The 27,221-nt window shown below is 37.0% G+C and overlaps 1 protein-coding gene across 13 annotated transcripts in view; it reads left to right on the top strand.

Annotated features, from left to right (window-relative positions):
• SEMA4D (semaphorin 4D) overlaps positions 1–27,221 on the top strand; it is a 178,783-nt gene that overhangs the window by 130,167 nt on the left and 21,395 nt on the right. For 9 of the 13 annotated variants that reach the window (XM_027874616.1, XM_027874611.1, XM_027874610.1 and 6 more), the window contains 8 exons: positions 3,198–3,373; positions 3,463–3,619; positions 9,054–9,276; positions 10,450–10,565; positions 14,979–15,151; positions 15,253–15,296; positions 16,307–16,636; positions 19,234–19,437. In XM_027874616.1, the coding sequence (XP_027730417.1) occupies positions 3,198–3,373; positions 3,463–3,619; positions 9,054–9,276; positions 10,450–10,565; positions 14,979–15,151; positions 15,253–15,296; positions 16,307–16,636; positions 19,234–19,437 (1,423 nt within the window). Of the gene's footprint in view, positions 1–3,197; positions 3,374–3,462; positions 3,620–9,053; positions 9,277–10,449; positions 10,566–14,978; positions 15,152–15,252; positions 15,297–16,306; positions 18,931–19,233; positions 19,438–27,221 lie in introns of those variants that run through there. The other 4 variants (XM_027874612.1, XM_027874618.1, XM_027874617.1 and 1 more) reach the window with 4 other exon arrangements.

Genomic DNA, 27,221 nt, shown 5'->3' with positions numbered 1-27,221 from the left:
GGGGATAAACATAAGGTCTTGAAATGGATACAGAAAGCCAATTTCACAAACATAATATGGGAGATTCATGGTTAGACAGTTGTTCTAAAAGAGATTTGGGAGTTTCAGTGACTGTAAACTAAATATGAGTCAGCAGTGTAATACAGACAAAAAGGCTAACGTGATTTTGGGCTGCATTGAGAGGGTCATAACCTCCAGAAATAGGAGGGTGATAATACCAGTGCACTCTGTCCTTGCTAAACTCATCTTGCTTATTGTGTTTAGTTCTCACACCAGGGTTTATGATGGATATTGATAGACCAGGATGGCAAAGGACATTGAGTTCATGCTATATAAGGTTCAGTGAAGGAATTGGTCAGGTTTAGCACGGAGAAGAGAATCTGATTAAAGGGTGACGTGAAATCCATTGTCAATGACTATTTTTAAGATCACTGACTTCCGGAAGTAGAAGAGACTACAGAAATGATATAGTTCAACACCCCCTCTTAAAGATGAGAAAAAAGAGGACCTGAGGTTAAGTGACTTGCCTCAAGTCTCACAACCACTTCCAGATACTAATAGGCACCTAGCACCCTGCAGAAGATAGAGTAGCCCTGGCCATACATTCGTACTGAGTGGTATTTCTCTGATGTTCTCTGACATACCTGGCCAATGGGAAGCATATCTGAAGGGTTGTTTTGTGGAGGAGGGCTTAGACTTGCTCTGTTTGGTCCCAGAGGGCAGAACAGAGAATAGTGAATGTAAGTTAGAAAAAGGTACTTTTAAGCAGGAAAAACTTCTTAATTCTCTGCTGTTGATTCTTCGTGACTCCATTTGGGGTTTTCATAGCAAAAATGCTTGTGTGGTTTGCCATTTCCTTTTATAGCTCATTTTATACATAAGGAACTGAGGCACACAAGGTTAAGTGACTTGCCCAGGGTCACACAGCTAGTAAGCACCAGAGGCCAGATTGGAACTCTGCAAGATGAGTCTTCCTGACTTCAGGCCCAGCACTCTATCCACTGTGTCACCCAGCTGCCCTGCAGCTTTCTTAGACCTGAGCAAAAGTGGAAAAGGATGCCTCAAAAAGAGTGATCTATTTCATTTCTCAAATTATACAATTCTGTGATATTTTGGTGCACAAATTTTTAAGGGCAATGCAGATAGTGTCCAAAAAGGTAATGACAGTGTATTAAAGAAACTGAAAAAAAAGACCCTCCAAAGGAAAAGGAAGTAGAATTAATTTAAACTAAGAAAAAGCAGCTAAGAAACCCAACTCTGCTATCTTTAAGTGTAAAAAGGATTTCTCCGGGAAAGACTGACCAAAAGTTTTGAGAATACATCAAAGCATTCATTCATTCATCAAGCACCTTCTTTATGTAGAACACCCTGCTAGGCACAGGTAGAGATTCAAAGTTTAGTTAAAATACTATCCCTGAACTTCTGAATCATATAGTGTAGTAGTGGAATAACTATAATATACAGTATTACAATCTATGATGAGTGCATTTGAGAAGTACAAAATAAAATGTTCTTTTAGGGGAAAGATTACTGACCAGTGTTATCAGAGAATATTTTATGTAGGAAGAATTGACATTTGTGAGTTCTGAGCTGTGAACCTATAATGTGAGAGAGCAAGGAATTAAAGGGTAGTCAACTAGCAGATATAGAACTAGCATGAAGGGACCAGGGTCCATTCCAGATACCAACATCCTAAAGAGGAGGCAATTCCTCCTCTGGAAGGAGGGGATGTGCTTTTTACCTTAGTGCCTCTACCCTTTACCTGGCCCCTGAGCTAATACCCTGAGGATCCTCAAGCCTAGTCCTCTGGCACCAGAATGAGGAGGGGCAGACTGTTTCCCATCCTTCCTCCCACAAGCCTGCTTTTCCTGGGGACCAAGATGCTTGGGATCAGCAAAGTAAGTGGGGACACTGGCCACTTCTTGTGATTCTTCTTCCCCATCCAGCCCTCATATTAAACTCAACACATCTCCCTAGTCCTCATCCTTTTCTCATTGTCATTTCCACTGAGCCCTCTGGACTCTTCCTCTATCATCCTATCATAGAAAAATATTGTATTCAGACTTAGAGGACTAAATTTCTAGTAGCTTTGGGACTTTAGCTAAGTCTTCTCTTGTCTCTTCTATGAGATCTATATAAGTAATTATTAGTGCCTAGGTACTTTTGATGTTGGGACAGCACCCCAAAAGTTTATAGTACAGTAGAGAAAACACCCACACTTAAAATCTGTAATGTGCCATCGAGCAGTGACTGTGGAGCCAAAGGACCTGAGTTCATTCTCAGCTCTATCACTTACTTGTGTAACCTTGAGCACGTGATTTAACCTCTCTGGGCCTCAAATTCTTTAACTGAGAAGTGAAGGTTTGGAACTGATCATCTCCAAGCTCTAAATCATAAGATCAGGGTATGATAGGTATAGAACTTGAATGGACAGTAGAAGTCATCCCTTTATTTTATAGATGAAGAGCTGAGGTCCATATAGGTGAAGAAACTTAACCTATGGTCACTCAAGTAGTAGCAGAGCCAAAAGGATCTTAAATCTTAGCACTTCTGGGGTTTTTTTTAGTTGTATCTCGGGTATAACTCCCAGGAAGACAGTCAACCTGATTAGTCACTTGAAGTATACCTACCCACCAACTGCTGGGAAGCATCTCTTCCTCTTAGGGCTAGTAGCAGGCTTTCTCATGTTTGTAAGTGACAAAAATATCCTGTTGATATTAGGAAAAGAGTTTTGTTGATAATAACCAAGAAGCTTAGCAACCTACTGTACTTAAGCTTTGATGAAGCCTAGAAAATTCTAGTAACTCTTAATTGTAGTTTATTCCTTAAACTTACTTTTCTTTATTTTGTTTTTCTTTGGTGGACAATTAAATGTCTACCAACCTAAGAATCATAAGTCTCGTTTACTGTATTTAGACATGATCCAAATTGGCAGTGCCACTGTTATATGTAAATGGTTTTCACTTTTTATTTGAATTCTTAATTTCCTAGAACCTTATTTCTTTTTGACTTAACCTGACTTAGACCAATGCTACTCATTTGTGCTAGTTTTCTTGGCTGCAGTGAATGACAGTGCAACAGATTGACTCCATTGATTCTTGGAATATAACAAACACCTAAGCACTTGGAGATGCTTTACAGCTATCTAATCAAGATGGAAAATGTATTTATACCCTCTATTTTCCTTGGAATTTTAGGGGGACCAAGGAGGCTTAAGGACTTTACAGAAGAAATGGACCTCCTTCCTAAAAGCCAGATTAATCTGTTCCATACCAGAGAATAACTTTATCTTCAATGTGATCAATGATGTTTTTATTCTCAAATCTCCAGATTTAAAAGAACCTGTGTTTTATGCAGTTTTTACTCCACAATTGTAAGTGCCATGAGATAGATTTTTCAGTTTTATTTTTCTGAAGTAAGTTACTATCATCAAGGAAAAACAATTTCTTCTTTGTTACCTAGGAATAATGTGGGACTGTCAGCAGTGTGTGCATACAACATGTCCCTTGTGGAAGAAGTTTTCTCCAGAGGAAAATACATGCAGAGTGCCACTGTGGAACAGTCCCATACAAAGTGGGTCCGTTACAGTGGAGAGATTCCCAAACCTCGACCAGGAGCGGTGAGTAGAGAAAAAAAATCAGGATGAACATAGATTAAGCTTTCTTCTCTTCTTAAAAGAGGCAAAGTAGAACACTCCATGCAAAGATGATACCAATCTGAAAAATCTGATGATTGCATATTTGATTGACCTGGCAATTTTTTATTTCCCTGTCAGCTTGTGGATTGGTTTCCTGGAGTGAAGAAGTGAATTCCACTTTGTGACTGGAAGGACTGATGAATATGACTCTTAGTTTTTCTATTAACATCTTTTCAGTGTATTGCCTTCTAATTTGCTTGGTGTGAAACAGTAATTGCGGGGCAGCTAGATGGCTCAGTGGATAGAGTACTGACCCTGGAGTCAGGAGGACCTGAGTTCAAATCCAGCCTCAGACCAGACACTTGACACTAGCTGTGTGACCCTGGGAAAATCACTTAACCCCAATTGCCTTTAAAAACAAAATAAAACAGTAATTGCTACATGAAGAGAATTGTGACTTATGTACCAAGACTTATTACAAATAGTGAGGAGAGGTTGGAAAGAGTTGGAATTAAATTGGAAAATATGGCTCATGTAAGAAATGAAAGAAGTTATAGACCATATGGGATCCTTATGCCTGTATATCATGAATGTGTTCTGTATAACTCAGTAAGCACTGAACGTGTCAGACATCTTAAAAATGAAATGCTTATATCTTAATAGGAAAAAACTGGTTACCAATGTGGAAATCATTTCTAGATAGTTTGTCTATGTATAGTTAGACTATTAATTTGTAAAATCAAATTTCAAGTTATAGCATAAAATTTGAAGAAATCTACCCTGATTTATTCATATAATCTTGTTGCTAAAAATTTTTTTAAATGGATGAAAACAAAGCATCACAGAATATCACCATTTCCTAAGGAAATATGATTGATAATAATAAAAACTAGTATTTTTATAGAGCTTTAGCGTTTGCAAAGTGTTTTACATATGTTAACTTCTTTGATCCTGACAACAATCCTGTCAAGCAAGTATTATTATCCCCATATTAGAGATGAGGAAACTAAAACACAATTAAATGTTTTTCCCAGAGTAAAACAGCTAGTAAAGGTCAGAGGCAGGACTTGAGGTCAGGTCTTCCTGACTCTATGTAAGTCCTCAGCCTTGCCTGTCATGCCATGATGCTGCCAGGTGGAAATCATTACAATGAGGAGACCAAAGGAACCAAGAAACCACTTTAGCCAGCAAACTTTTAGTCTCCTTGTCAAGGAGAGGAAAATGTCAACTAAAAGCAGCACTATTTAGAAGATAAATTTGTTTGTAAAATCTTGTAGGGAAGGGTAATGAAAATGTTGTCTCATAAAACAAAGAAGCAGTGGAAGGAAAACAGACTTACAGAAAGATTGGCAAGATCCCCAAGCCATATCCTCTCAGGAGGCCTTTTTAAAAAGTATTTAAATGTTTCTTTGTGGTATTAACCAGTGCCTACCATGTCCACTCTCAATTTTTTTATTTAAAAATATTTATTTTTAATTTTGCATTTTAAATTGTCTCCCTCCCTCACACCCATTCCCCCTCCCCCCCACTGAGAAGGCAAGCAATATGATATCAATTATACATGTGAAATCATGCAAAATATATTTCTATATTAGCCATATCATGCATAAAAGCAAGAAAAATAAAGTGAGAAAACAGCATTTCAGTTTTTACTCTGAGTTCATCTGTTCTTTCTCTGGAGGTGGATAGCATTTTTAATCATGAGTCCTTTGGAATTTTCTTGGAGCACTCACTGTATTGATCACAGTAGCTAAGTCTTTCACAGTTGATCATCATTATAATATTTCTGTTTCTGTGTACAATGATCTGGTTCTGCTCACTTCACTCTGATCAGTTCATGTAGATCTTCCCATGTTTTTCTGAAATCATCCTGCTTGTCATTTCTTATAGTATTCCATCATGGTCATATGCCATAACTTGTTCAGCCATTCCCCAATTGATGGGCATCCCTTCCATTTCCAATTCTTTCCCACCACAAAAGACTTGCTATAAATATTTTTGTACATATAACTTCTTTTTCTTTGATTTCTTTGGTGTACAGACCTAGTAGTAGTGATATTGCTGAGTCAAGTTTTGTAGCCCTTTAGGCATAGTTACAACTTGTTCTCTAAGAATGATTGGACAAGTTCATAACACTACCAACAGTTCATTAGCATACCTATTTTCCTTTATCGTTTCCAACATTTGTCATTCTGATAGGTATAAAGTGGTACCTCAGAGTTGTTTTAATTTGTATTTCTCCAATCAATATTTACTTAGAGCAGTTTTTCATCTGAGTATAGATAGCTTTGATATCGTCTTCTGAAAACTGCCTGTTCCTATCCCTTGAAAATTTATCAATTGGGGAATGGCTCTTATTTTTATGAATTTGACTCTGTTCCCTAATATATATGAGAAAAGAAGTCTTTATCAGAGAAACTTACTTTAAAAATTTTTGATATTACTTTATTGTCTATGGTACCTTTTATCAAAATGTAATTTCCCTGATTCTCTCTTTAATTAGGTCTGTTGTTGCTTTTGCTTTGTCTGAGATCATGCTTGCTACTCCTACTTTTTTTTACTTCAGCTGAAGCATAATAGATTCTGCTCCTTCTTATTTTAACTCTGTGTGTTTCTGTTTCAAGTGTGTATCTTGTAAATAGCATATTGTTTGACCTTGGTTTCTAATCCATTGTACTATCATCCGCTTCTATTTTATGAGTGACTTTATCCCATCCACATTCGTGGTTATGATTACTTACTGTACCATCTTATTTTCTTCTATTTATCCTTCTCTGTCTCTTTTTATCCTGTCCCTCCTCAAAAGTCTGTTTTACTTCTCACCACTTCCTCCCTTAATCTGCCCTTTCTTTTATCATTCCCCATCCTTTGCCTTATCCCTCTCCTGCCATGTCCTTGTTGGTAAGATAGACTTCTATACCCAATTGAGTGTGTGTCTGTTTATTCATATATTCTTCCTTCTTTGAACCAATTCCAGTGAGAATGAGGTTCAAGCATTGCCCAACCACCCCCATTTTCCCCTCCACTATAAAAAGCTCTTCTTTGCGTGCCTCTTTTTGTGAGATTATCTTCCTCATTCTACCTTTCCCTTCTGCCAGTGCATCCTCCTTTCTCACCCCTTCCATATTTTTTTGAGATCATATCAGGAGGCTTTAAGGACAAAATCAGAAGGAACAAACAGATATGTAAAAAATTTTTATAACGAACTCTTTTCTCCATTAATGATGATGAAACCACTATATCCTCAGTGTGCTGCGTGAAGAAGTAGAAATGGCACTAAATACAACAGAGATGGAAAGAACAGCAGGACTGAGGAAGAAAATATTGGCGACAAATCACCCATATGTATACTTTTTCATTGCTTCAAAATCTTTGAGAATAATCTATAATATATATTATTATAATCTATATATGTATTGAGGGCATCCTTGATGAAGTATGAAAAGAGAACAGTCATAATTTGACAAATAATATTTTGTAACTGACCACATCTTTACAATTGCATAATTGACTAAAAGATATAGAAATTCCACAGTGTTTGACTATTAAAAAAAATCTGATTCCATAAGGCAAAGCACTTCCTTTAAAGTTTCCCTTGTAACATGTCACATTCTATTTATGTGTTAAAATTGTACAAGAGTCCTTGAAATATGATAACAGTATTTTGGTAATGGTCTGTTAATATCAAACAATGAATAAAATGTACGCTTGCCAAGGATGTTTACCATTGTTGAACAGAGTTCCAATGGAAGATGTTGAACAGATCTCAAATGGAAGAAGAATTCTTTGGATATACTGCAGATGCACCTGTTTGCATATGCTGCTGTAATGATTGAATCAAGCCCCACAGGACTATAAAGCATCCTCATTGAGACATAAGTACTCAAAAAAAGTTTTGATCTATCAATGCACGTAGAAAAAAACCAAAAGTCTTAAGGGTTCTTACTGTCCAGGGCAAGATATGCAGTTGAATAGACAACCTGTAGAGCTGCTCCATCGGTAAATATATCTTGGAAACAAACTGTAGATGGACAGTGAACTAGTCCCAGAATTGACTAAGGGGAGGAAAATAACCTTTGAAAACTTGCACAGTATTTTTAATGACCCACTCAAACTTCTGCTTGAAACAAAAACTTATTTTTTTGAAACTCAAGTAATCTGCTGGTGATGGTATATTGCTGCATATTTATGGAATTTTCTTCTCTGAAGAAATTGAAGTTCACCCAAAAGGCATTGGAGTATATGACTAGCTATGTCGCAGTATTTATCATTGGAGACTCTCCAAATTTCACTGAGATCACCGAAGCATCGACATGTATTAGATAGACAGTTACCTTTCCCAAAATATTCTTTACCTACTTACTGTCACATGTTTTGGTTTTCCTATAAATCAGTGGGCTGCGGAAGTAAGAAGAGAAAACTTTTTCTTGTTATTGACAACTTTCCCTATATTAGTTTTCTTTTTATCCTAACATAAAAATCCCTAAGAGTTCACCTAAATTTTAAAAATGCTTTAATTTATCAAAGTGTATTTGGGCTTGTTTAGATTCCTTTTTAGAATCATAGTATTCTTCCATTGTTGGGTAGAAATTAAACAAGGAATATGAAGCTCATTCAAATGTTGAGTTTTGATGTGTTTTTAAAAGCCTAAACATCCTTTTTTTCTTGCATAAAAGAAAATGACCTGGATACATAGGCATTTACAAAAACAAAATTAAATCTCATATACACAATTTTAAAACAAAGCATTTTCTAAGAGCTTTATGTATTTTGATTACTTGAAGATGGATTTTGTGGATTTTTTAAAATACTATTACTTCTTTCTGAAGGTGTAAGTTTTTTTTTTTTTTTTTAAAGAATGTTCCTAAGATCATTAGGGCAGTTAGGTGGCACAGTGGATAGAGTGCTGGGCCTGGAGTCAGAAAGACTGATCTTCCTGTTTTCAAGTCTGCCCTCGGATGTTTACCAGATATTCAGGGTATCTGAAACTTTTTCTACTCGCAACCCTTCAGGGCTTCTTAAAATAAGAAGCTCTGAGCTATGTAACCCTAGGCAAATCACTTAACTCTGTTTGTCTTAGTTTTTTCATCTGTAAAATGAGCTAGAGAAAGAAATGGGAAACAACTCCAGTATTTTTGCTTAAAAAAAAAACAACTCTAAATGGGGGCAGCTAGGTGGCACAGTGTGGATAGAGCTCTGGCCTTGGAGTCAGGAGGACCTGAGTTCAAATCCGGCTTCAGACATGTGACATTAGCTGTGTGACCCTGGGCAAGTCATTTAACCCCAATTGCCTCACCAAAAAGCAAAAACAAAACAAAACAAAAAAACCCTAAATGGAATCACAAAGAGTCGGACAGGACTAAAATGACTCAACAACAACAAATTGTGATCATTCTCATCGATTTTCTTTTTACAGTGCATCAACAATGAAGCAAGAGCAGCCAACTACAGTAGTTCCTTGAACTTGCCAGACAAAACACTCCAGTTTGTGAAAGATCACCCTTTAATGGACGACTCTGTGTTTCCAATAACAAACAGACCCAGGCTAATAAAAAGAGATGTGAATTACACACAGATTGTGGTTGATAGGATCCAGGCACTTGACAAGACAGTATATGATGTCATGTTCATTAGCACAGGTGAGTTTGCAAGATGCCATTCAAATACTGTTAGTTAATCTATAACCAATGAAATTCTTAAGTAAAAGAGTTATTGCTAGAAGGTTTTGATAAAAAGTTAAGATTTATTTATTGATTACACAAAGTCTTTGATGAAAGTATAGGCCATACAATGAAAAACAGGCCATCCTGAAATTTGAAAATATTCCTAAAAAACATCCATAGAGAGCATAAGTCACTAGCTACCACACCAATTTTTTATAAATAATGATGCTTTTTAACACCTACTAAATATGATAAACTTAGTGACATCTGTATTTATTGATTCCTATGTTTGAGATTCTATCATAACTTCCTTTGGAAAGCAAACACAATGTATTCACTTTATCAATTGAAGAACAAGTTTAATATTGAGAGAAAAAACTAACTCTTTACCAGATTACTATCCTCATTCTGTAACAAAAGTGGCTTGAAATTTTGTTGTTGCCAGAGTTATCAGTTGAGTTATTTCCATCCAGATTTTGTTCATAGGATCATTCTATAAGTTAGTCTTAACTCAGAACACATTTTTTTTTGGGTCAAGACACCAACATTTTAAGAATCTCATTTGGCCCAAAGATCAGATATAATTTAGAAAACATATATGCTCCTTGAGGCCAGAGACCTTTCTGTTTTTTACTCTTTATGCCCAGCACCTGGTGCCTTACACATAGTGGGTGTGTAATAAATCTTTGCTGAATTGAATTAAATTTCATCATAAGCTTACAAATAACTTCAAGCAAAACATTTTATATATAGGTTATGTTATGTTAGCAACAGTACTTTTAAAATTTGACTATTTTTAAAAGATGAACCATATTTTAAAATAACTGAAGCAGCCAGCATACTTGTATTTCCAGCTGTCCTTATCTTTTTAAAACAGTTCTTTTTGCCAATTGATTTTTGCTTGTATTTGTGGCTTTTTTTAATGAGCCTTAGTTGAGGTGAAGAAATTGGACTTTGTGCTCTTTAGAGAGTGCTGTTGGAGTTTGTTGCAGGGCAGGGCATTGCTGCCAATGCTGTTAAGAAAAATAATACTATGTTACAATTATTTCTGAGTCTTCTGGTGAGCCATAATTCATTTAACCATTGTCATTCTTTATATCTTCTGTTGGAATGATAGTACTGAGATGTTGTTGGCTTTGGCTATTTCAGACACAGGGGCTTTGCATAAAGCAGTTAGCTCTGAAAATGGCATGCACATCATTGAGGAAACTCAACTTTTCCAAGACTTTGAACCAGTTCAGACCCTTCTGCTCTCCTCTAAGAAGGTAAAGACAAAGCTGCATTGTTGAATTGGGTCAGAACCTGCTTTAGTTCATGTCTGTCTTATGGTGGTGATATAGAAGAATAGTTGTTTAGACCTGAAGTCTAATTCTAGTGTTACTCTATCTGGAACTCATTTTCTTCATCTATAAATCACTGAGTCAGTCAACAATCATTTAGTACATGATTACTATGTGCCAGAAACCATGCTGAATGCTGAGTAATCAAATGCAAACAAAGACAGCCCCTGCCTTCAAGGAGCTTACGTTTTAATGGGGTAAGACACAGAAGGGAGCTAAAAAAAGGAGGGGCAAAATGATAAAGTACCCAGTTTGGGTTATGATAAAGTCCTGTAGAATGAGTCAACATTGCATTCTGGAAGAGAATGAAGACATTTTTGGCCTGGGCCTCCATCTTAAATTGCAGCTTCTGGGAGGAAACAGCCAATCAGAAGGTGAAACCTCAGGAATGGAGGACATTTCCATTGTGAGAAGTAGTCCTGGGTTAGAATGAGCTTTCAAGGTGAGGAAATTTCTAGTCCTGTGGAGATGAGTTAAAAGTACGACCTAGAGAGGAATGAAAGGGTTGGTCTCAATCAGTGGTATCAAACTCAAATAGAAACTGCATATTGACATAGAAAACCACGAATTAACATTATCTGTGTAATATTTTAATTTATTTTGTTAAACCTTCCCCTGTTATATTTTAACCTGGTTCCCAGCCACATGTAAGAGCTTTGTAACCCAGTGTACCCCAAGTTTGACATCTCTAGTATAGATGGGCCTTATGGTTGCTTCTAGCTTTAAAATTTTTATAATTCTTAACAATTCTTGGAATTTTGAGCACTATATATGAAAAACAGGGGGAAGTGAATCCTTATGAAACAGGTTTCTATTAAAATTTTCTTTGAAAATGATAAATTTTTAATATTAAGAAGCAAATTTTAGAGTGCAGTATACAATCCTGAATTGCTGTTTTTTAAGCAATGTTGTACCACAGGTTTGGCCCTACTGTAGGTTAGATTTTATTTCTAGTAATTTATGTAGAAACTAGTTCCCTCACTAGAACCAATATATCTATAAAATCCTTGTAAATCTTTGTCTTCTGTAGTTTGTGTCTTTTATGCTACATTGTCAACGTTGTAAAAATCAAACCAATACTAAGTTTCTTCTGAGAAACAGAAATCTGATTACTGTTGTTTGCTTTGTGAGAGAAAAATACCTTTGCTTTGCATGTGTTACTGATGGTGTTGATTCAATCTCTAAAGCTTCTGCTTTGGGTTGCTTTTGCAGTAATAGTAGAAAGAATGGATTCAGATTTTCTCATAGCCTTTCCCAGGTCCCCTTCTGACCAGTGGCAAACACTTAAGAAACAAACAAGCAGGGACTCGAGTGTAATATGTGTCTGTGGAATTAAATCAAAGTCATGTACCTTGATGGGATTGAACCCAAACTATAGCCTCACTCTATCATAATTCACTAGCCACTGAAGTGTCCTCCAGCAAGTTCTGGACTATAGTTGAATCAAGCTGAAGTAAGGGGGAGTGTGTGGTGTGGTGCAGCATCCCCAAACCTTGGAATACTAGCAGAATCCTGATAACTGCAGAGCCAAGTCTGGAGGCTTTAAGAGATTAAAGCATGCCCTGATAGGTTAATATATCTCCATGCTAGCAGCTTCAGTGTACTGAAAGAAGATAGGGGAATGATTTATCATTCCTTTACTCCATTTACCCAACTCCATGATGGACATTTTTTCTACGTCTTCCTAAATTTTTCCCAAGAGTTTTCTTTCCTGTCCCAACTACTAAGGGGGGGAGTAGTCTAAGTCACTAATCTAACCATTCTGGAAAGAAATTTCTAACTACTCCCCAAAAGCAATTAAACTGTGCATACCCTTTGACCCAGTAATACTACTAGTAGATCTATACCCCAGAGAAATCAAAGAAAGAAAAAAAGGGCCCATATGTACAAAAATATTTATAGCAGCTTTTTCTGTGGTGGCAAGAATTGCAAGCTGAGGGGATGCTCATCAGTTGGGGAATGGTTAAACAAGTTATGGTGTATGAGTGTGGTGGAACACTATTTTGTTTTAAGATATAATGAAGGGAAGAGTTTCAGAAAAGCCTGGAAAGTCTTGAATGAACTGATACAAAGGGAAGTGAGTAGACCCTGGAGAAAAATTTATGCACTTAACTGCAATATTGTGAATATTATTAACTTTAAGACTTAGTAATTGATCAACACAATGACCAACCACAATTCCAAAGGATTCATAATAAAACATGCTATCCATCTCTAGTTAGAGAGCAGATGGACTCAGGTACAAATTGTAGTATTTCTTCTCTTTCTTTCTTTTTTTTAAAATATGACTAATATGTGAATTTGTTTTGTATAACTATACATACTTGTAATGGGTTTTCTTTTTTCCTGCCTTCTCAATTGGTGGAGGAGGGAGAGAGAGGAAGAAGAGAATTAACTGAAAGTAAAATAAAATTGAATTTAAAAATAAAAAATAGGTTAAAAAATAAACTACTTTGTAGTATAGTAAACAGTTCATGTCTACAGATATTTTCTAAGTGAATCAAGGAGAGTCTCAGAACAGAAGATTTTTTTTTCTGTTAGCCTCTTAAACTCTGAATTCAGTGATGTAACTAAGTGTCTGCTAAAAGATAGAAGCCACAAAGTTCAGAATTATACAAATTATCTCTGGGAATTCTGTGATCCAGGTCATTCTAAGCACTCATGTGATAGAGAATTAGCAGAAAGTAGCAAACAATCATCTGAAATGCATCTTAGGTTCGGGGAGGGCAGATTTCAAAGGCTTCAGAGAATGAACAGGAAAGATGCCTTGGCCTGAAATCCTACCGAGGATGTCAACACAGGAAATGTGAGAAGCTCTCAGCAATGAAATTCTGGAGACACAAAAAACAATTCCATTAAAGAGGAAAAGGAAAAGTCATTCTAAAGAGATTGATTTGGTGCATAAAGAATTAAGCAACTTAGATTTTTTTAAAAAGATAGGTACATACCTTCTTCTTCATAGAAAACAGAATATTGTATACTCTGGTCACTGTGTTGGTTGGTTTTGCTTAAGTACTTTGTTAACAAGAGAGGGTTCAGTGAACAAGGAATATATCAGAAAATATCAGTGACATAAAAAACAAAATACATCAATAAAACTTTTTAAAAAAAGAAAGAAAAGACGTATATACATATATATGATAATTTAGAGATAATCTTAGAGAAAGACACTGGTATTAAGGGGGATCAGGAAAGGCTTCTTGTAAAGGATAGGATTTTAGCTAGGACCTAAAGGAGGCCAGGAGATGGAAGATGAGAAGGGAGAGAATTCCAGGCATGCCAGACAGCCAGTTAAAATATCTAGAGTCAGGAGATGGAGTATCTTTTGTAAGCGAAACAAGGCCCATGTCACGAGATTCTGGAATATGTGGAGGGAAGCAAGTGTAAGAGGTCTAGAAAGGAAAGAGGGGGCCAGGTTATGAAGGGTTTTAAAAGCGAAACAGAAGGTTTAGTATTTGAAACCAAAAGTAACAGGGAACTATTGGAGTTTATTGAACAGGAAAATAACATGATCAGATCTGTGCTTTAGGAAGATCAATTTGACAGGTGAATGAGGATGGATTGTAGTGGGAGGAGACTGAAGACAGGGAAACTAAACAACAGACAACTGCAATAATCCAAGCATGGGGTGATGAAAGCCTCCACCAGGGTGCTGGCAGTGTCAGAGGAGAAAGAAGGAGCCATATACAAAAGATATTGCCAGGACTTTGCAACAGATCAGATATTGCTCCAGAGGTGGGGAGGTGGGGTTGGCAGGCAAGGTGAAAATGTCTAATTCAATACCTAGATTGCAAGCCTGGGTAAGTGGGAGGGTGGTGGTGCCCTCAGTAATTATTAGGTAGGAAGAGGGGAGGGCTTGAGGTAAAGTATTGAAATATGTACAAGACATTGGAGACATCTGGTTCTAGTTATCTAATAGGCAGTTGGAGATTTGAGACTGGAAGTCCGAAAAAAGGTTAGGCCCAGAGATCTGGTATTTCATGGTTACAAAACATCTCATTTGATGTGATTATCACAGTGACTACTTAAGGTCGATCTATAGTATTTTTATGCCCCTTTGACAAATGTGGAACTGGACTCTCAAGCGGTCACACAGTTAATAACTGACAGAGCAGGGGCTCAAATTTAGGCTTTCTGGCTCCAGATCCAGTGCCTTCTCAGTTATACTGCAGTACTTCAATGGGTGCTTCTAATTCATCAAGGCTTTGTTAATCTTTTGTTAAGAGCTGCTATGTTTTAGCATTGTGCTCGATAAATGAATGTTTGTAATGATTTTTTATGATCAAGTTATATGCATATTCCCAAATGATTAGGTTCCTCTTCCTTTCATATTTACAGGGCAAAAGGTATATTTATGCTGGTTCCAATTCTGGTGTGGTTCAGTCTCCTGTTGCTTTTTGTGAAAAACACAGCACATGTGTAGATTGTGTGTTAGCCAGGGATCCCTACTGTGCTTGGAATCCACGAAAAGCCTCATGTGTTGCTATCTTCAAAGAACATGGCAGCAACAGGTAAATGTAGAACTGTCAATAAGGATGAATTGTATATTTGCATTTCTACATTTTCACCAAAGATGATATGTGTATAACCTCCAATCTGATTGTTTTTTCAGCAGTTTGATTCAGAAAATGAATGGTGATGCATCTTCTTGTACTGGTAAGTTTTTCAACATTAGAATTTTTTGCAAAATGATGTTTTCAGTTTCATGATGAATTGGAGTTTTTGTTTATGTATTTGTTTTCATTTATTTTACCGTCAGTTCGTCCAGGCAGTGCATGTATACTAAGGCTTGCAAACAGAAATGTCTACTATTTCTCTGTCCCTTTAAAATAAAAGTGTAAGCATGAAACACTTTACAATTTATTTATTTGTTTAAAAAAAAAAAGTTTTCTGCCCTACAGTATGACACCTATTTTTGAGATGTCTACCCCATTGTTACACATTATGGGATTCATGAAAAAAAGTCTAATCACAACAGGAGAGGGTTTCAACTAAATGGTTTCTAAGGACACTTTCAGCTCTAAATCTATTATTTTATGAAAAAATCAAAAACAGCTTAAAAAAAAAAGAGCACGACCTAACATTTGTTCTGCTGCCCCAAAATGTTGACCAACAAAAATATTAGAACTATTTATTGACTAATTCATTCCCTGATACTTATTACCTGGAAAAAAAATTAAAGTTTGAGTTTCTGTTTCTATGGATTTCCTTGAGTTTCTGTGTTTCTGTATTGGTAAGTTGTTAGCAAGGGCCCAGCTTTTCCTTGACTTATCATGCACATACTAGGAATGGGGTTTGACACTCTCATTCCAGTTAAACAAATGTGATTAGGTTTTTAAAATGTATAAACAAGTTTGTTTATATCCTTTGATCCCTTTAGCAGGTAGGAACTCCTCTCTAATTGGGTTAGTAAAGGAAAATTATGATTGGCTAATCAAATAAGGTAACACTCTTGGTAGCTTAAAATAGTGAGAAAAATTTCAGCATTGTACAGTCAAACAGGGAACCAGTCCATCTGGGGAAAGCTCCAAATTATGTTAATTCCTTAGTTATTCTGGAAGAATACATGTAGCCATTGTAACTTAAAGTGTCATTTTGTGTATAGCAGAATATTAAAAACTTAGGAGAAGAAACTGATATTCTGCACATTTATTTTGATATTCCAGATAAAGATGAAAAAGTAAAAGAAAATTACCTGCTGCATTTTGGAGGCACAGCAGAACTAAAGTGTTCTCAAAAGTCCAACTTGGCCCAAGTAATTTGGAAGTTCCAGAATGGTGTACTAAAGGTGGAGAGCCCTAAGTACCGCCTTGTGGGGAAGGCCTTGCTTATATTCAACTTATCAGAAGGGGACAGTGGGGTTTATCAGTGTTTATCTGAAGAAAAGGTGAAGAATAAGAAATTTTCTCAAGTGATTGCTAAGCATGTTTTGGAGGTGAAAAAGATCTCCCACACTACTACTGTGAGCCCTACCTTGACAGCAGCACAAACAGAAGGTAAAGGGATTGCCCCAAAAAAGTCAGACATGACAACGAAAGGGCCTACTGCTCAGACTTCAGCCATGTCAGTTATGTGGGTAACAACTTCAAGTATAGTAACACAGCCTTCCAACCCTGTCTTAACAAGCACAGTCTCTGAACCACAAATCATCATCCAGTCTGTCCCTGAAGTTCATTCAGAGAAGAGCCTGTACCTAAAGTCAAATGATAATCGCTTTCTAATGTTTCTCTTTTTATTTTTTTTTGTTCTGTTTCTTTGTCTCTTCTCCTACAACTGCTATAAGGGCTACCTTCCAGAACTGTGTTTAAAATTTCGTTCAGTTATGTTACTGGGTAGGAAAAAAACAAAGTCTGATTTTTCTGATTGTGAGCAGAGTGTGAAGGAAACTTTGGTGGAACAAGGGAGTTTTTCACACCAAAATGGAGAGCAACCTAAATTAGCCTTGGATACAGGCTACGAGACCGAACAAGATACCATAACAAGCAAAATGCAAACAGACAGAGAGGATTCTCAGAAAATAGATGATCTTCCTATCAAAGACAAGCCCTTTGATGTTAAGTGTGAACTGAAATATGCTGACTCAGATGCCGATGGTGACTGAAGGAGAAATTCTTCTTTCTGTAATGAAAGTAGCTGTGGTTTCTTATGGCACAGAAGTCTTTGGGTTGTGACAGTTCCTGTGCCAGAGGGCTTTCCACTAGACACATTGATTCAGTGTCATCTAAAACCTAGTTCCTAGGGCAAGATGCATATTCTTCAGAAAACTATTTTTCATTATGTTTCTATTTAACTGGGTCGCTCATCTCGTCCATCTCTCTCTTTCTCCCTCTTTCCCTTCCTCCCTTCCTCCTTGGTCGCCCCACCTCCCTCCCTTTCTCCCTCTTTTCCTTTTTAGGAAAATGGTCATTGTCAAATCAAATAATCTTGGAGAGCTATAGATTGTGTTACTGATTTATTTCAGTTTTTTCCTAGCAAAGGGAAAGAAACAAAAAGATTGACTTTACTTCAGTCTACATGAGAAGAGATTTACCTTCAGCTTCCCCTCATTGTAGCAGCCTTTTAAAAAGAAATAATTTAATTCCAGATTGGAAATGAAATTTTAGTTTATCAGATTGGTAAATTATAGGTTATCGTCCAATTTGGGACTTAACTTTGCTTTCATTGATTGTGTTCCTTATGTTTTAGTTTTATTTAGTATATCAGGACATCTTAAATTAGTTAAATAGTGTTTTAATTTAGTTACATACAGTCTCTCATTTGATCCTCATAAGAATATTATCTCTATTTCACAGATGAGGAAATGGAGGCTCGGAGAGATTAAATAACTTGACAATAGTCACACAGCTAGTAATTTAATTTTTAGATGCTGCTGAATCTCCTAGATTTTATTGTAGATCAAATCTGGGGTAAAATCTGGTTTGGTTTGCATAAGAGTCTCAGGGAAACTTGCTTACTAAAAGATGCTTTATTTTATTTTTATTTTGCTTTTAGACATTTAGGCACAGAAAGCCTCTTGAGCAAAAATAACTTTTTTTTCTTTTTATGAGGGGAACATGGTTTTAAGAAAGGTTTTCTTTCTTCATTTAAAAATGTTTTTCAACAAAAACAAATTGAAGACTGTCTGTAACCTTTGTGGATTTTGAGCAAGAGTGAAAAGAATGTTCCAGCCCAACCTCTGTTCCCAAGTTTTGCTGACACATTAGGGACTACCAGCGCTGTGGAAGTAACACAGAAGAACTGATGCTGAGAATTCATTATAGTGACTGGAGCCATCAGATGACTGAAACAGTGAAACAAAAAGGAAAGAAAGAAAATAAGAGTTTTTTGAGTGGAAAAGTTTCTTTTTACTTAAATCTCACCCACCCTAGATTTTTCAAATGACTTGTCAGTCCTTTCCCTACCAGAAAACAAGTTGGGAATTGATCAGTGCACTGAGTGGCTGAACTGTCCAATAAAAAATGCCTGTGAACAGAACTATTAATTCATTCCAAAACTATTTCACCCCAGCTCTTTGTACAGGTTTTATTGTTCAGTAGTGTTTTAATCATTGTTTGCTTTACACTTTCTCTTTTTTGTAAATGCCTTTCAGAAATAGGCATTTTTCATAGCAAGGAGCAATAAACCCTGCTGTGTGTGTGTGCACGTTTGCATATTTGAACCCATTTTCCAATTTAATATAATTTAGATCCTCTGAGTGTGAACAGTGTATATTTTATAAGATTCATTTTTTATTTTTTTATTTTTGAATTGTGTATGTATGAGAAGTGACAGAATAAATAATAAACTGTTCTATCCTTTGTTTGGGTGAAACTTCTTGTAGCTGAATCTCTGCTAAACATTTTGCCCCCATGGGCCAGAGGCAGAAGACTTAGGGGATGGTTTCTAAAGGGCTTCCCCCTCACCATTTCAGTGTGCAAGGGTGGGATAGCAAACTACAAGTGGAGGCAAGGACTAAGAACCTAATATTATTTTCTTAATCATCCCCATATTCATTTCCTGATTATTATTTTCTTCATATTTCTTTGGCATGTGATACATTTCTTACAACTTTTTCCTCAGTGCCCTTTTTCTTTTCTGTCCTCTTCTGTCACAGCCTCATCTCCTATACCTTTCCCTCCTACTGGTACCTCCTTTTTGTCCTGTGTGGGGACTGGCTCACCTTCATCCACCAGCACCCAGTTTGATGTGGGCTCTGGCACAGAAAGCCCAGCGGTCACGTTGTTGCCTCCTTTCCTAAGTGACCAGTCACAGCATGTTAACGCCCATGGGATCTTTCACCTCATCTGTCGGGCAACTGGTGAGTAGGAGGAGCCTCCCTATGCCAACAGTGCCCTTGTCTGTCTGTCTGTGTCCATACTCGCGGGTACTGCCTCATGGTTCAGAGCTTGACATACTGATATCATGCAGGTGACTTTATTGACGTACATTTACTTGGATTCTTTCTCAGGTATGATTGATTTCTATTGTCTTTAATATCTAAATCCCTCAGATAAAAACCATAACATCTTTTAACATCTTTTTTTTTTTAAATCTCATGCGAGTATAGCAATTAGCTTAACACCATCTTTTCCTGTTGCCTTCTGCCCTGCCAGATAAGAAGTGGTATTTATCTAGTTTTGAAATTTAATAAAAAAGAATTCACCTCAAGGCCTAATGAAGAAAAACTAAAATTTTGGTTGTTTTTTATTAATTTTTGAAAGAAGAGCAGATGAATTTGAATATGGTCTTGGTTTGGGTGTAAGAGACCTGACTTTTCCTATCAGTGCTGATAGAGCATCAGCTCATAAGTGACCCTTCTGAACCTTGACACATGTTTGACTTTCACCAAAGTGAAGTGATAATAGCTGATATTTGTATAATTACTATGTGCTTTTGCATGCATTCTCATTTGATCCACACACCATTGTCCCTATTTTACAGGTGAGGAAACAGAGGCTCAGAGAGATTAAGTGACTTGCCTATGGTCACACAGCGAGTAAGTGTCAGAGTACTGTCCCTGGGCAGCCCCATATATGACTTAGAAATCTTCCTTGCTGCCACATAATCTTGTCATTGAACATGCAATATTCTCCAAGGCTCTGATCTCCCTGTTTGTGGTAATTAAATTGTAATTCAACAACAGTACAGTGGGGAAAGAGGGAGGTAGCATTAGATGTCTCATTACACTATATAGCAAAATAACCAAACAAAAATGAAATTGATGGCAGGAAAAAAAGTCTTAATTTTACTCAAACTATAAAGAAACTATTAAAACAACTAACATTTTTATGTTGCTGCTCACTTCCCTTTTAAAAATAAATTCTGTGTGACTTTATAACACTAGCTTTTGTAATAGACTCATCATGTGTATTTGCATCTGGCTTAACTTTTTGCCATTAGTTGGAGGGAACAAATGAGAGTACATCAAATTTGGACTTCTACAGAGACTAACCTTAACACTCAGTTCCCTGATGATGATGAATTGTAACTAGGGAAAAGGAGGAGGTGTAAGAAAAGTCCACATATGGCTATTTGGCTTTAGTTTTTCTTTTTGTCAGTCAGGACCAGTAATAGGCTCCTTTGGTTTTTGTTATCTATTCAAGGCAAGGACTGGCTGAGAATATCATTGCAATGAGTTAACTATGAATTTTCTTATTCTGTGATTTTCCTCATTCTACATTTTTTTTAAATGTTAAATGACTGTGACCTTCCCTTACGTGCCCAGTTCCTCTGCTTAAATAGTTGGAAATCATTCAGTTTATAACTAATGTGACTATGAACACATACAAGGAGTCTGCTATGACTGTGAAGATATAAGGTGCACCGGGCATCGTAAAGTGAAAAAGGTAGTTGTCACTGAAGGAGTTTGTTGTGATGGGTGAAAATGGAGGGTGTAGTAATTTGTGGGCATTAATTAATTGCCTGCAATTGCTGTCTGGTTAAAAAATAAAGACACAAAACTTTGGGTCCAACCATAGCCTTTCCCTTCCAGTTCCCTTTCTCTAACATCCCCATTTCTATTTTTCTCCCATCACTTAGGCTAGTTGAGGTGTTTTTAGGTAATTTAATGAGATTAATGAAAGGGAAAAAGGAAAAACGTGTTGTCTGAGTCTGGCTTATATCCAATTTATATTTTTTCAGGTGGGCCTGGTGCCTTATTTTCCAACATAGATCAGCAAAGAGATTGAACCACTTTTTCTGTTGTCTGTATTTATGGGATGTGTCCTGTTACCATAGGTAACTAGGAGGCAGAGCTCTGGACCTGAATTCAGAACAACCTGAGTTCATATCCAACATTTATTAGCTGTGTGATCCTGCTCAAGTCACTTAATCTCTGCCCTCCAGATTTTCCTCATCTGTAAAAATGGGGATAATAATAGTACCTACCTCCCAGAGTTGTTGTGAGGATAAAATGAGATAAGTGCTTTGCAAACCTTAAAGTGCTATGTATATGTTAGCTATTATTATTAGATCAGGATCAAGGAAAGCTACATTAATCACCTATGCACAGACTATTCTAGAGGGATCCCTTAGGAGATCCCTAAGGAGTACTGGGCCTCTCCCCAGAAAGTTTTGAATTGTTTTATAGGACTCCTAGGGAAAGACAGATTGAATTGGAATCTTTTAGGACTCTTCTTAACAAAGGTACAACAGCCCTAGAGGTTTTCACCGACTTAGGTTTAGATTTCTTCAACTAGCTGAAGGTTTAGGGTATAGACCAGGGGTGGGGAACCTGCAGCCTCGAGGCCACATGTGGCCCTCTAGGTCCTCAAGTGCATCCCTTTGACTGAATCAAAACTTCATAGAACAAGTCCCCTTAATAAAAGGATTTGTTCTGTAAAACTTAGACTGTTAAAAGGCCATACCCAAGGACCTAGAAGGCCACATGTGGCCTCGAGGCCACATGTTCCCCACCCCTGGATAGACCAAAAGCCTTGAAAACTGGTAGTACTGAGCAATAAATTATGGGAATCATTAATTGGAATTTTGTCATGTTTGTGATAGCGAGAGGTAGTTAGGTATAATGTTCACTATCACAATTTCCTACTTCCTTTCGGATAAAATAAAAACTTCTCAGCCTGCCCTTTAAAACCCTTCACATCTGGCTCCCACCTACCTGCCTCACCCATTCATCACACTCCGTCTTCTACCTCCATGCCTCTTCACAAGCCATCCCTCATGTTGGAATGCACTCCTTTCTCAACTTCTTTTAAAACCTCTAATTTTCTTCAAAACACAGCTCAAACGCAACCTTTTACTCGTGGCATTTCCTGGTTTCCCCAAGTTGTTAGTACTTCATCTATCTGAAATGACTTTGTATCTGCTTCCTTATATCAGACCAACTTAAAAGGAATTAAGCAGATGTGATCCCAAGAGTTTTGGCAAGTCTTAGTGTAGCATGTGGTCACTAATAAATGGGGCTCCCTTATGAGCTATCATATTCTTTTACATAGTTCATATAAGAAAGCTAAGATTTATTGCACCTTACTATGAGAAATGCCAATGTATAAAACACATGGGATGAGTTCGTAGAATGACCAGAAGCAGTGGGTGGAAAGAGCCCTGGCTAGATCTGTAATGAGATATAAGTTTGAACTTTAGCCTTTGTGTCTTTAAATTTTCTTATTTGTAAATAAGATGTTTGGACTAGAGCTGATATCCAATATCCATTCCAGTTCTGAATCCTATCACCCACAGATACATTTTGAGTATGACATTATATATTTTGTGAGCCCCTGTAAAGGTCATATATTAGAGAGTATCCTAACAGTTTAACTTTTATTATTAAACTACTGAACAGCTGTAGTTGTATGTATTTAGGTGCATCTGAGTATACACACACACACACATATATTCATTGTATATGTATATGTGTATTCACTCTATACATAGATACTATATAGGCAATATATTAGTGTCACAGGACTTTTACATAGTGATCAACAAGCCTAATCACATCTACATTAAAGACTCCATAGGGTCATAGATTTAGATCTGAAAGGAACCTTAGAGGTCATTGAGTCTGAACCCCAACATTTTGCAGATGAGGAAACTGAGGCACAGAGGGGTTAAGTAATTTATCCAGGGTTACATAGCTAATACGTGACTGAGGTAGAATTTGAAGCTAGACACCCCAACTCTAAATCCAGTCCTCTATCCACTATGCCATACTTAATTTGAATGCTACTGCTAATACTCATTTATCTTATTCATCCAGGTTTTATGAAATTAATGTAATGGTTTGGACTTTACAAGTACCAGATGAACTCACCTTTAGCCATTGTGCCTTTAGCTTCCTCAATAATCTTTCTGAACCAATGTCATTGATTAATTATAACCTTGAAAATAGATTTTGAAAAGAAAAAAAAGAGCAAACAGATTTTGAAAATCATTACACCCGTAAGTCCTTGTTTAGCTCATGAAGTTTGCATTGATAAAAGAGTCAACCTTCAGTTCAGCTGGAGTCATGTTAGGGGGAGGGGACAAGACTAGAGGGCAACTGAAAACAATACTGAGCTGATGATTTCAGGAAAGGCAAGGACCCTTGAGCCATGCATGGAAAAAGTTAAGTCTGTTGTAAGATGTCAAATAACAATGAAGGAATGTAGTTTTAAAAAAAAAGTACTAAAGACAACAGTATTTAAAGACACTCTTGGAAGGAAAAGAGCAAAAAATTAGACTCATAAGTCCCTGGTCCAAAAAATTCAAGATCAAAGCTGAGAACTGGCATGTATGCCAACAGAGTAGAATTAAAGATATCCAAAACCAGGGTCTGAATCTAAAGCTAAGGTTAGGAGAACCAGTGAGATAAGAAATCTGAGTCATATCACAATAGAATAGATAAGTCAAATTTAAGCTCTATGGTAAAGTAGAAAGAACCTTGAATTTAGTAGAAGACCTCAATTTGAATCCCAGATTTTGGGATGTCCTGTCATTTGAACATTTGAATGAGCAAAGAACAGTTTTGTGTGTTTGAAGGTGAGATATATATATAATATATATATACATATATTATATTATATATTATATATATATTTATATATATATATATATTTGGTTGTGCTGTAGGGTACGTGTGTGTGTGTGTGTGTGTGTGTCACGCTAACTGTGAAAATTACAGACTGTTGAATGGGAAACTACTAGACAAATACTTACAATACATAGGGCTATGTTCTTAAAGTTTCATCAGCTTCTTTATAGATCTCCAAATGGGGGTCTGATAGGTAGACCTCCTTATCTATACATGTTAATTTCAAACCTGTGGGAGGGTGCAGTTGATATTAACAACACATCCTTCTATTTGGCCACCAGAGTCATTTAGTACTATAGTTTGAAGCCTTCTTATCTATCTTGTGAATATTGGGGCTTAACTGATCTGTAAGAGTACAGAGATTATAAACCTCAGATTTTACCTGTACAAATCTCTGTCCTCCTTGTTGTGACTTGTTTTAAATACCAAATATATAGTATGTCTCTGTAGACAATACTGAGAGGTTAGAGACCTGTGGATACAGAGCTTAATTATCTAGTGAACATAACTTGTTGCCTCCCTCCTTTTGCAGTCTCAAAATGAGAATAAGTTGCCCTGAGTTTCAGGATATTAATTGACTAAAAGGTGTGTTTAAATTAACTGTAAAAGTTTAAACCAGCCTCAACCTCAGCTAGTTTCAAGTAGAGAAGAATACTCAATGTGTTGATTGATCTATTTACTACATTCTTCTGGTCACTGAAATAAAAACCTTTTTTGGAAAAAAACAAACAAAAAACCAATGTCCAGTTTTGGATTGCCAGATCTACCTATTTTTCAAAATTATCTTTTTCTGGTGTTCAAATTTAACAAAATTTTTTTTAAAAAAATTAACAAACATTTATTCTGTACAAGGCCTGTATGGGTCCTTAGCTAAAAAACTGAGAAAGACTTAAGACAAGGTGTCTGCCATCATTAAGATCAAAGTCCATCCAAATGAACTTCAAAGATCAAAATGCTTCCAGAGAAGAGAGAAAAGTCAGGTAGGAGTAAAAGCTGTTGCCTCCCAATATAGAGAAACGAGCTCCTGCAAGGTCCTTCTACTGCCTTTGTACAATGTCTAGCCTATTGGCCAGCATCTGTACTGATGCATAGGTAGAGGGCTACAGTAAAAGCTATAGAATGGACATATAGTTTTATCTTACTCATTGTTGAGCAGTTTTTTCAAGTTGTCATAGTTCACATTACTATGTGTATTTTATAAATTTGGTACACTTGTCATGTTGGTTTCAGGGGCTGCAAAGAAAAATTAGAGCGCAAACTAAGCGAATCAAGAAAAATGTCCACATTTATTTCAACAGTATCACCAAAAAAAGAACAATAAAATGAAACTAAGTTCTGTTTATGACCAATTGATCAATTATAATGGTCCTGGAGAAAGAGATGAAGAAATGCACCTCCCTCTTTTCATTGGAAAGGTGGAAGACTATGGGCATGGTATGCTGCATATGCTTTCAGATAGAGTTGATATATTGGTTGGGCTAAACATTTTTTTTTCATTGCAATGGGAAAGTTCACTGGGTGCGGGGAAGGGAAAGAATACATTCAGAAATCACTGTTATGTAAAAAAAAAAAAAAGTAAAAGGCATCAAAAATATTTTTTAAAAACAAAGAAATCATTATGAGAGACCCAACTAACCAAAGTAATTCCAAAAGCATGTAAGATAAAACTAAGGATTCTCCAATCCTCAGCATCTCTGAAACATCTTTTTTTTTTTTAAAGCGAGGCAATCGGGGTTAAGTGACTTGCCCAGGGTCACACAGCTAGTACGTGTCAAGTGTTGGGTCTGAGGCCGGATTTGAACTCAGGTCCTCCTGAGTTCAGGGCCGGTGCTCTATCCACTGTGCCACCTAGCTGCCCCTGAAACATCTTAAAAATAGGAAATATATGTAAGAAGTAATGCTATCACTGTAGTCTAAGACACTAAGAACCCTGATGAGGAACAGCCCAATGAACTAGCAGCAGAGAAGGCTGATTCCCAATCACTAACCCACTCACACCAGCCACTTTACTATGGCAGGGCAGCATCAAAATAGGTGACTTAGCATTAATTACATGAGGAATTCACAAGACTAAAGAGGGAATAATTAAGTGTATGGGCCATGAATCAAAGATAAAAGCCTAAAATAGAAAGGGAAGAGAAATAGTTAACAGTACAAGGGAAAGAAATCATTTTTAGGTGTGGGAAATGAAACACAATAACCAAACAAGTTAAAGAGGATGAGAGAAAGGGGTATTTTATTTGACTTTTTAACTAAGAGAAAGAAAGAAGGCAGATTTTCAGTTGGAACCTGAAGGAAGCCAGGAAGCAGAGGTGAGGAGATAGAGAACTGCAGGCACAAAGGTCAGCCACTGAAAATGCCCAGTCAGAAAATGGAATGTTTTGTGCAAGGAACAGCAAGGAGGCCAACGTGACAGTGAGGAACAAGGAATAGGAAAACTTCTGCATCAATATAAATGAATGGATGCAGGGAGTGTAAGAGTGAATATGTAACCATTACTGAAAAAGGTTGCCAGGGATGCAGTATCATCAGAAGGGAACTAGGTGTCAGTGAGAACCAGAAGATGGAGTGAATGAACAAGCAAAATATGAAAGACTAATGTGAAAGCGAGTTTATTAATGATTGAGGATGCTTTCTAGCACAGTGGAAAGGGGGTGGGTAGCTTTAGAGTGGGACATTTAGGAGGTAGAGTCAAAGAGGATGAGGGCAAGAGAGCAGACAGTGAGGGCATAGGTAATGGGGTTTGTGCAACCAAAGGTGCAGAATCACTGGGATGAGAAGAGTTTAAAGGAGATGCTTACCATTGAGGTTACAGTGAGACTGGAGAGAGGTTAAGAGAGGTAGGTGATTATGTTTGTTTAAGATCCCACCTCAAGGTCCACTTTCAAGGTGGGTGGTGATATTGTGTCCTGGCCCCTCACAGAAGGACAGGAATCAGGAGCTGTCATTTCAAGGTGGGTCTGGTCTGGGAATAGCCTTTAGAACACTGAAGAAGGCCCTGGAGTGAAGATGGATGTCAGAAGGCAGGTAGTCTGGATCCAGAGTTCACGCAGGGCTTTTTGAGGCGGCTT

This window comes from Vombatus ursinus, unplaced genomic scaffold, assembly GCF_900497805.2.
Source record: "Vombatus ursinus unplaced genomic scaffold, bare-nosed wombat genome assembly UNPS02014807.1, whole genome shotgun sequence".
NCBI lineage: Eukaryota > Metazoa > Chordata > Mammalia > Diprotodontia > Vombatidae > Vombatus > Vombatus ursinus.
This window is presented reverse-complemented; position numbering and strand designations above follow the sequence as displayed.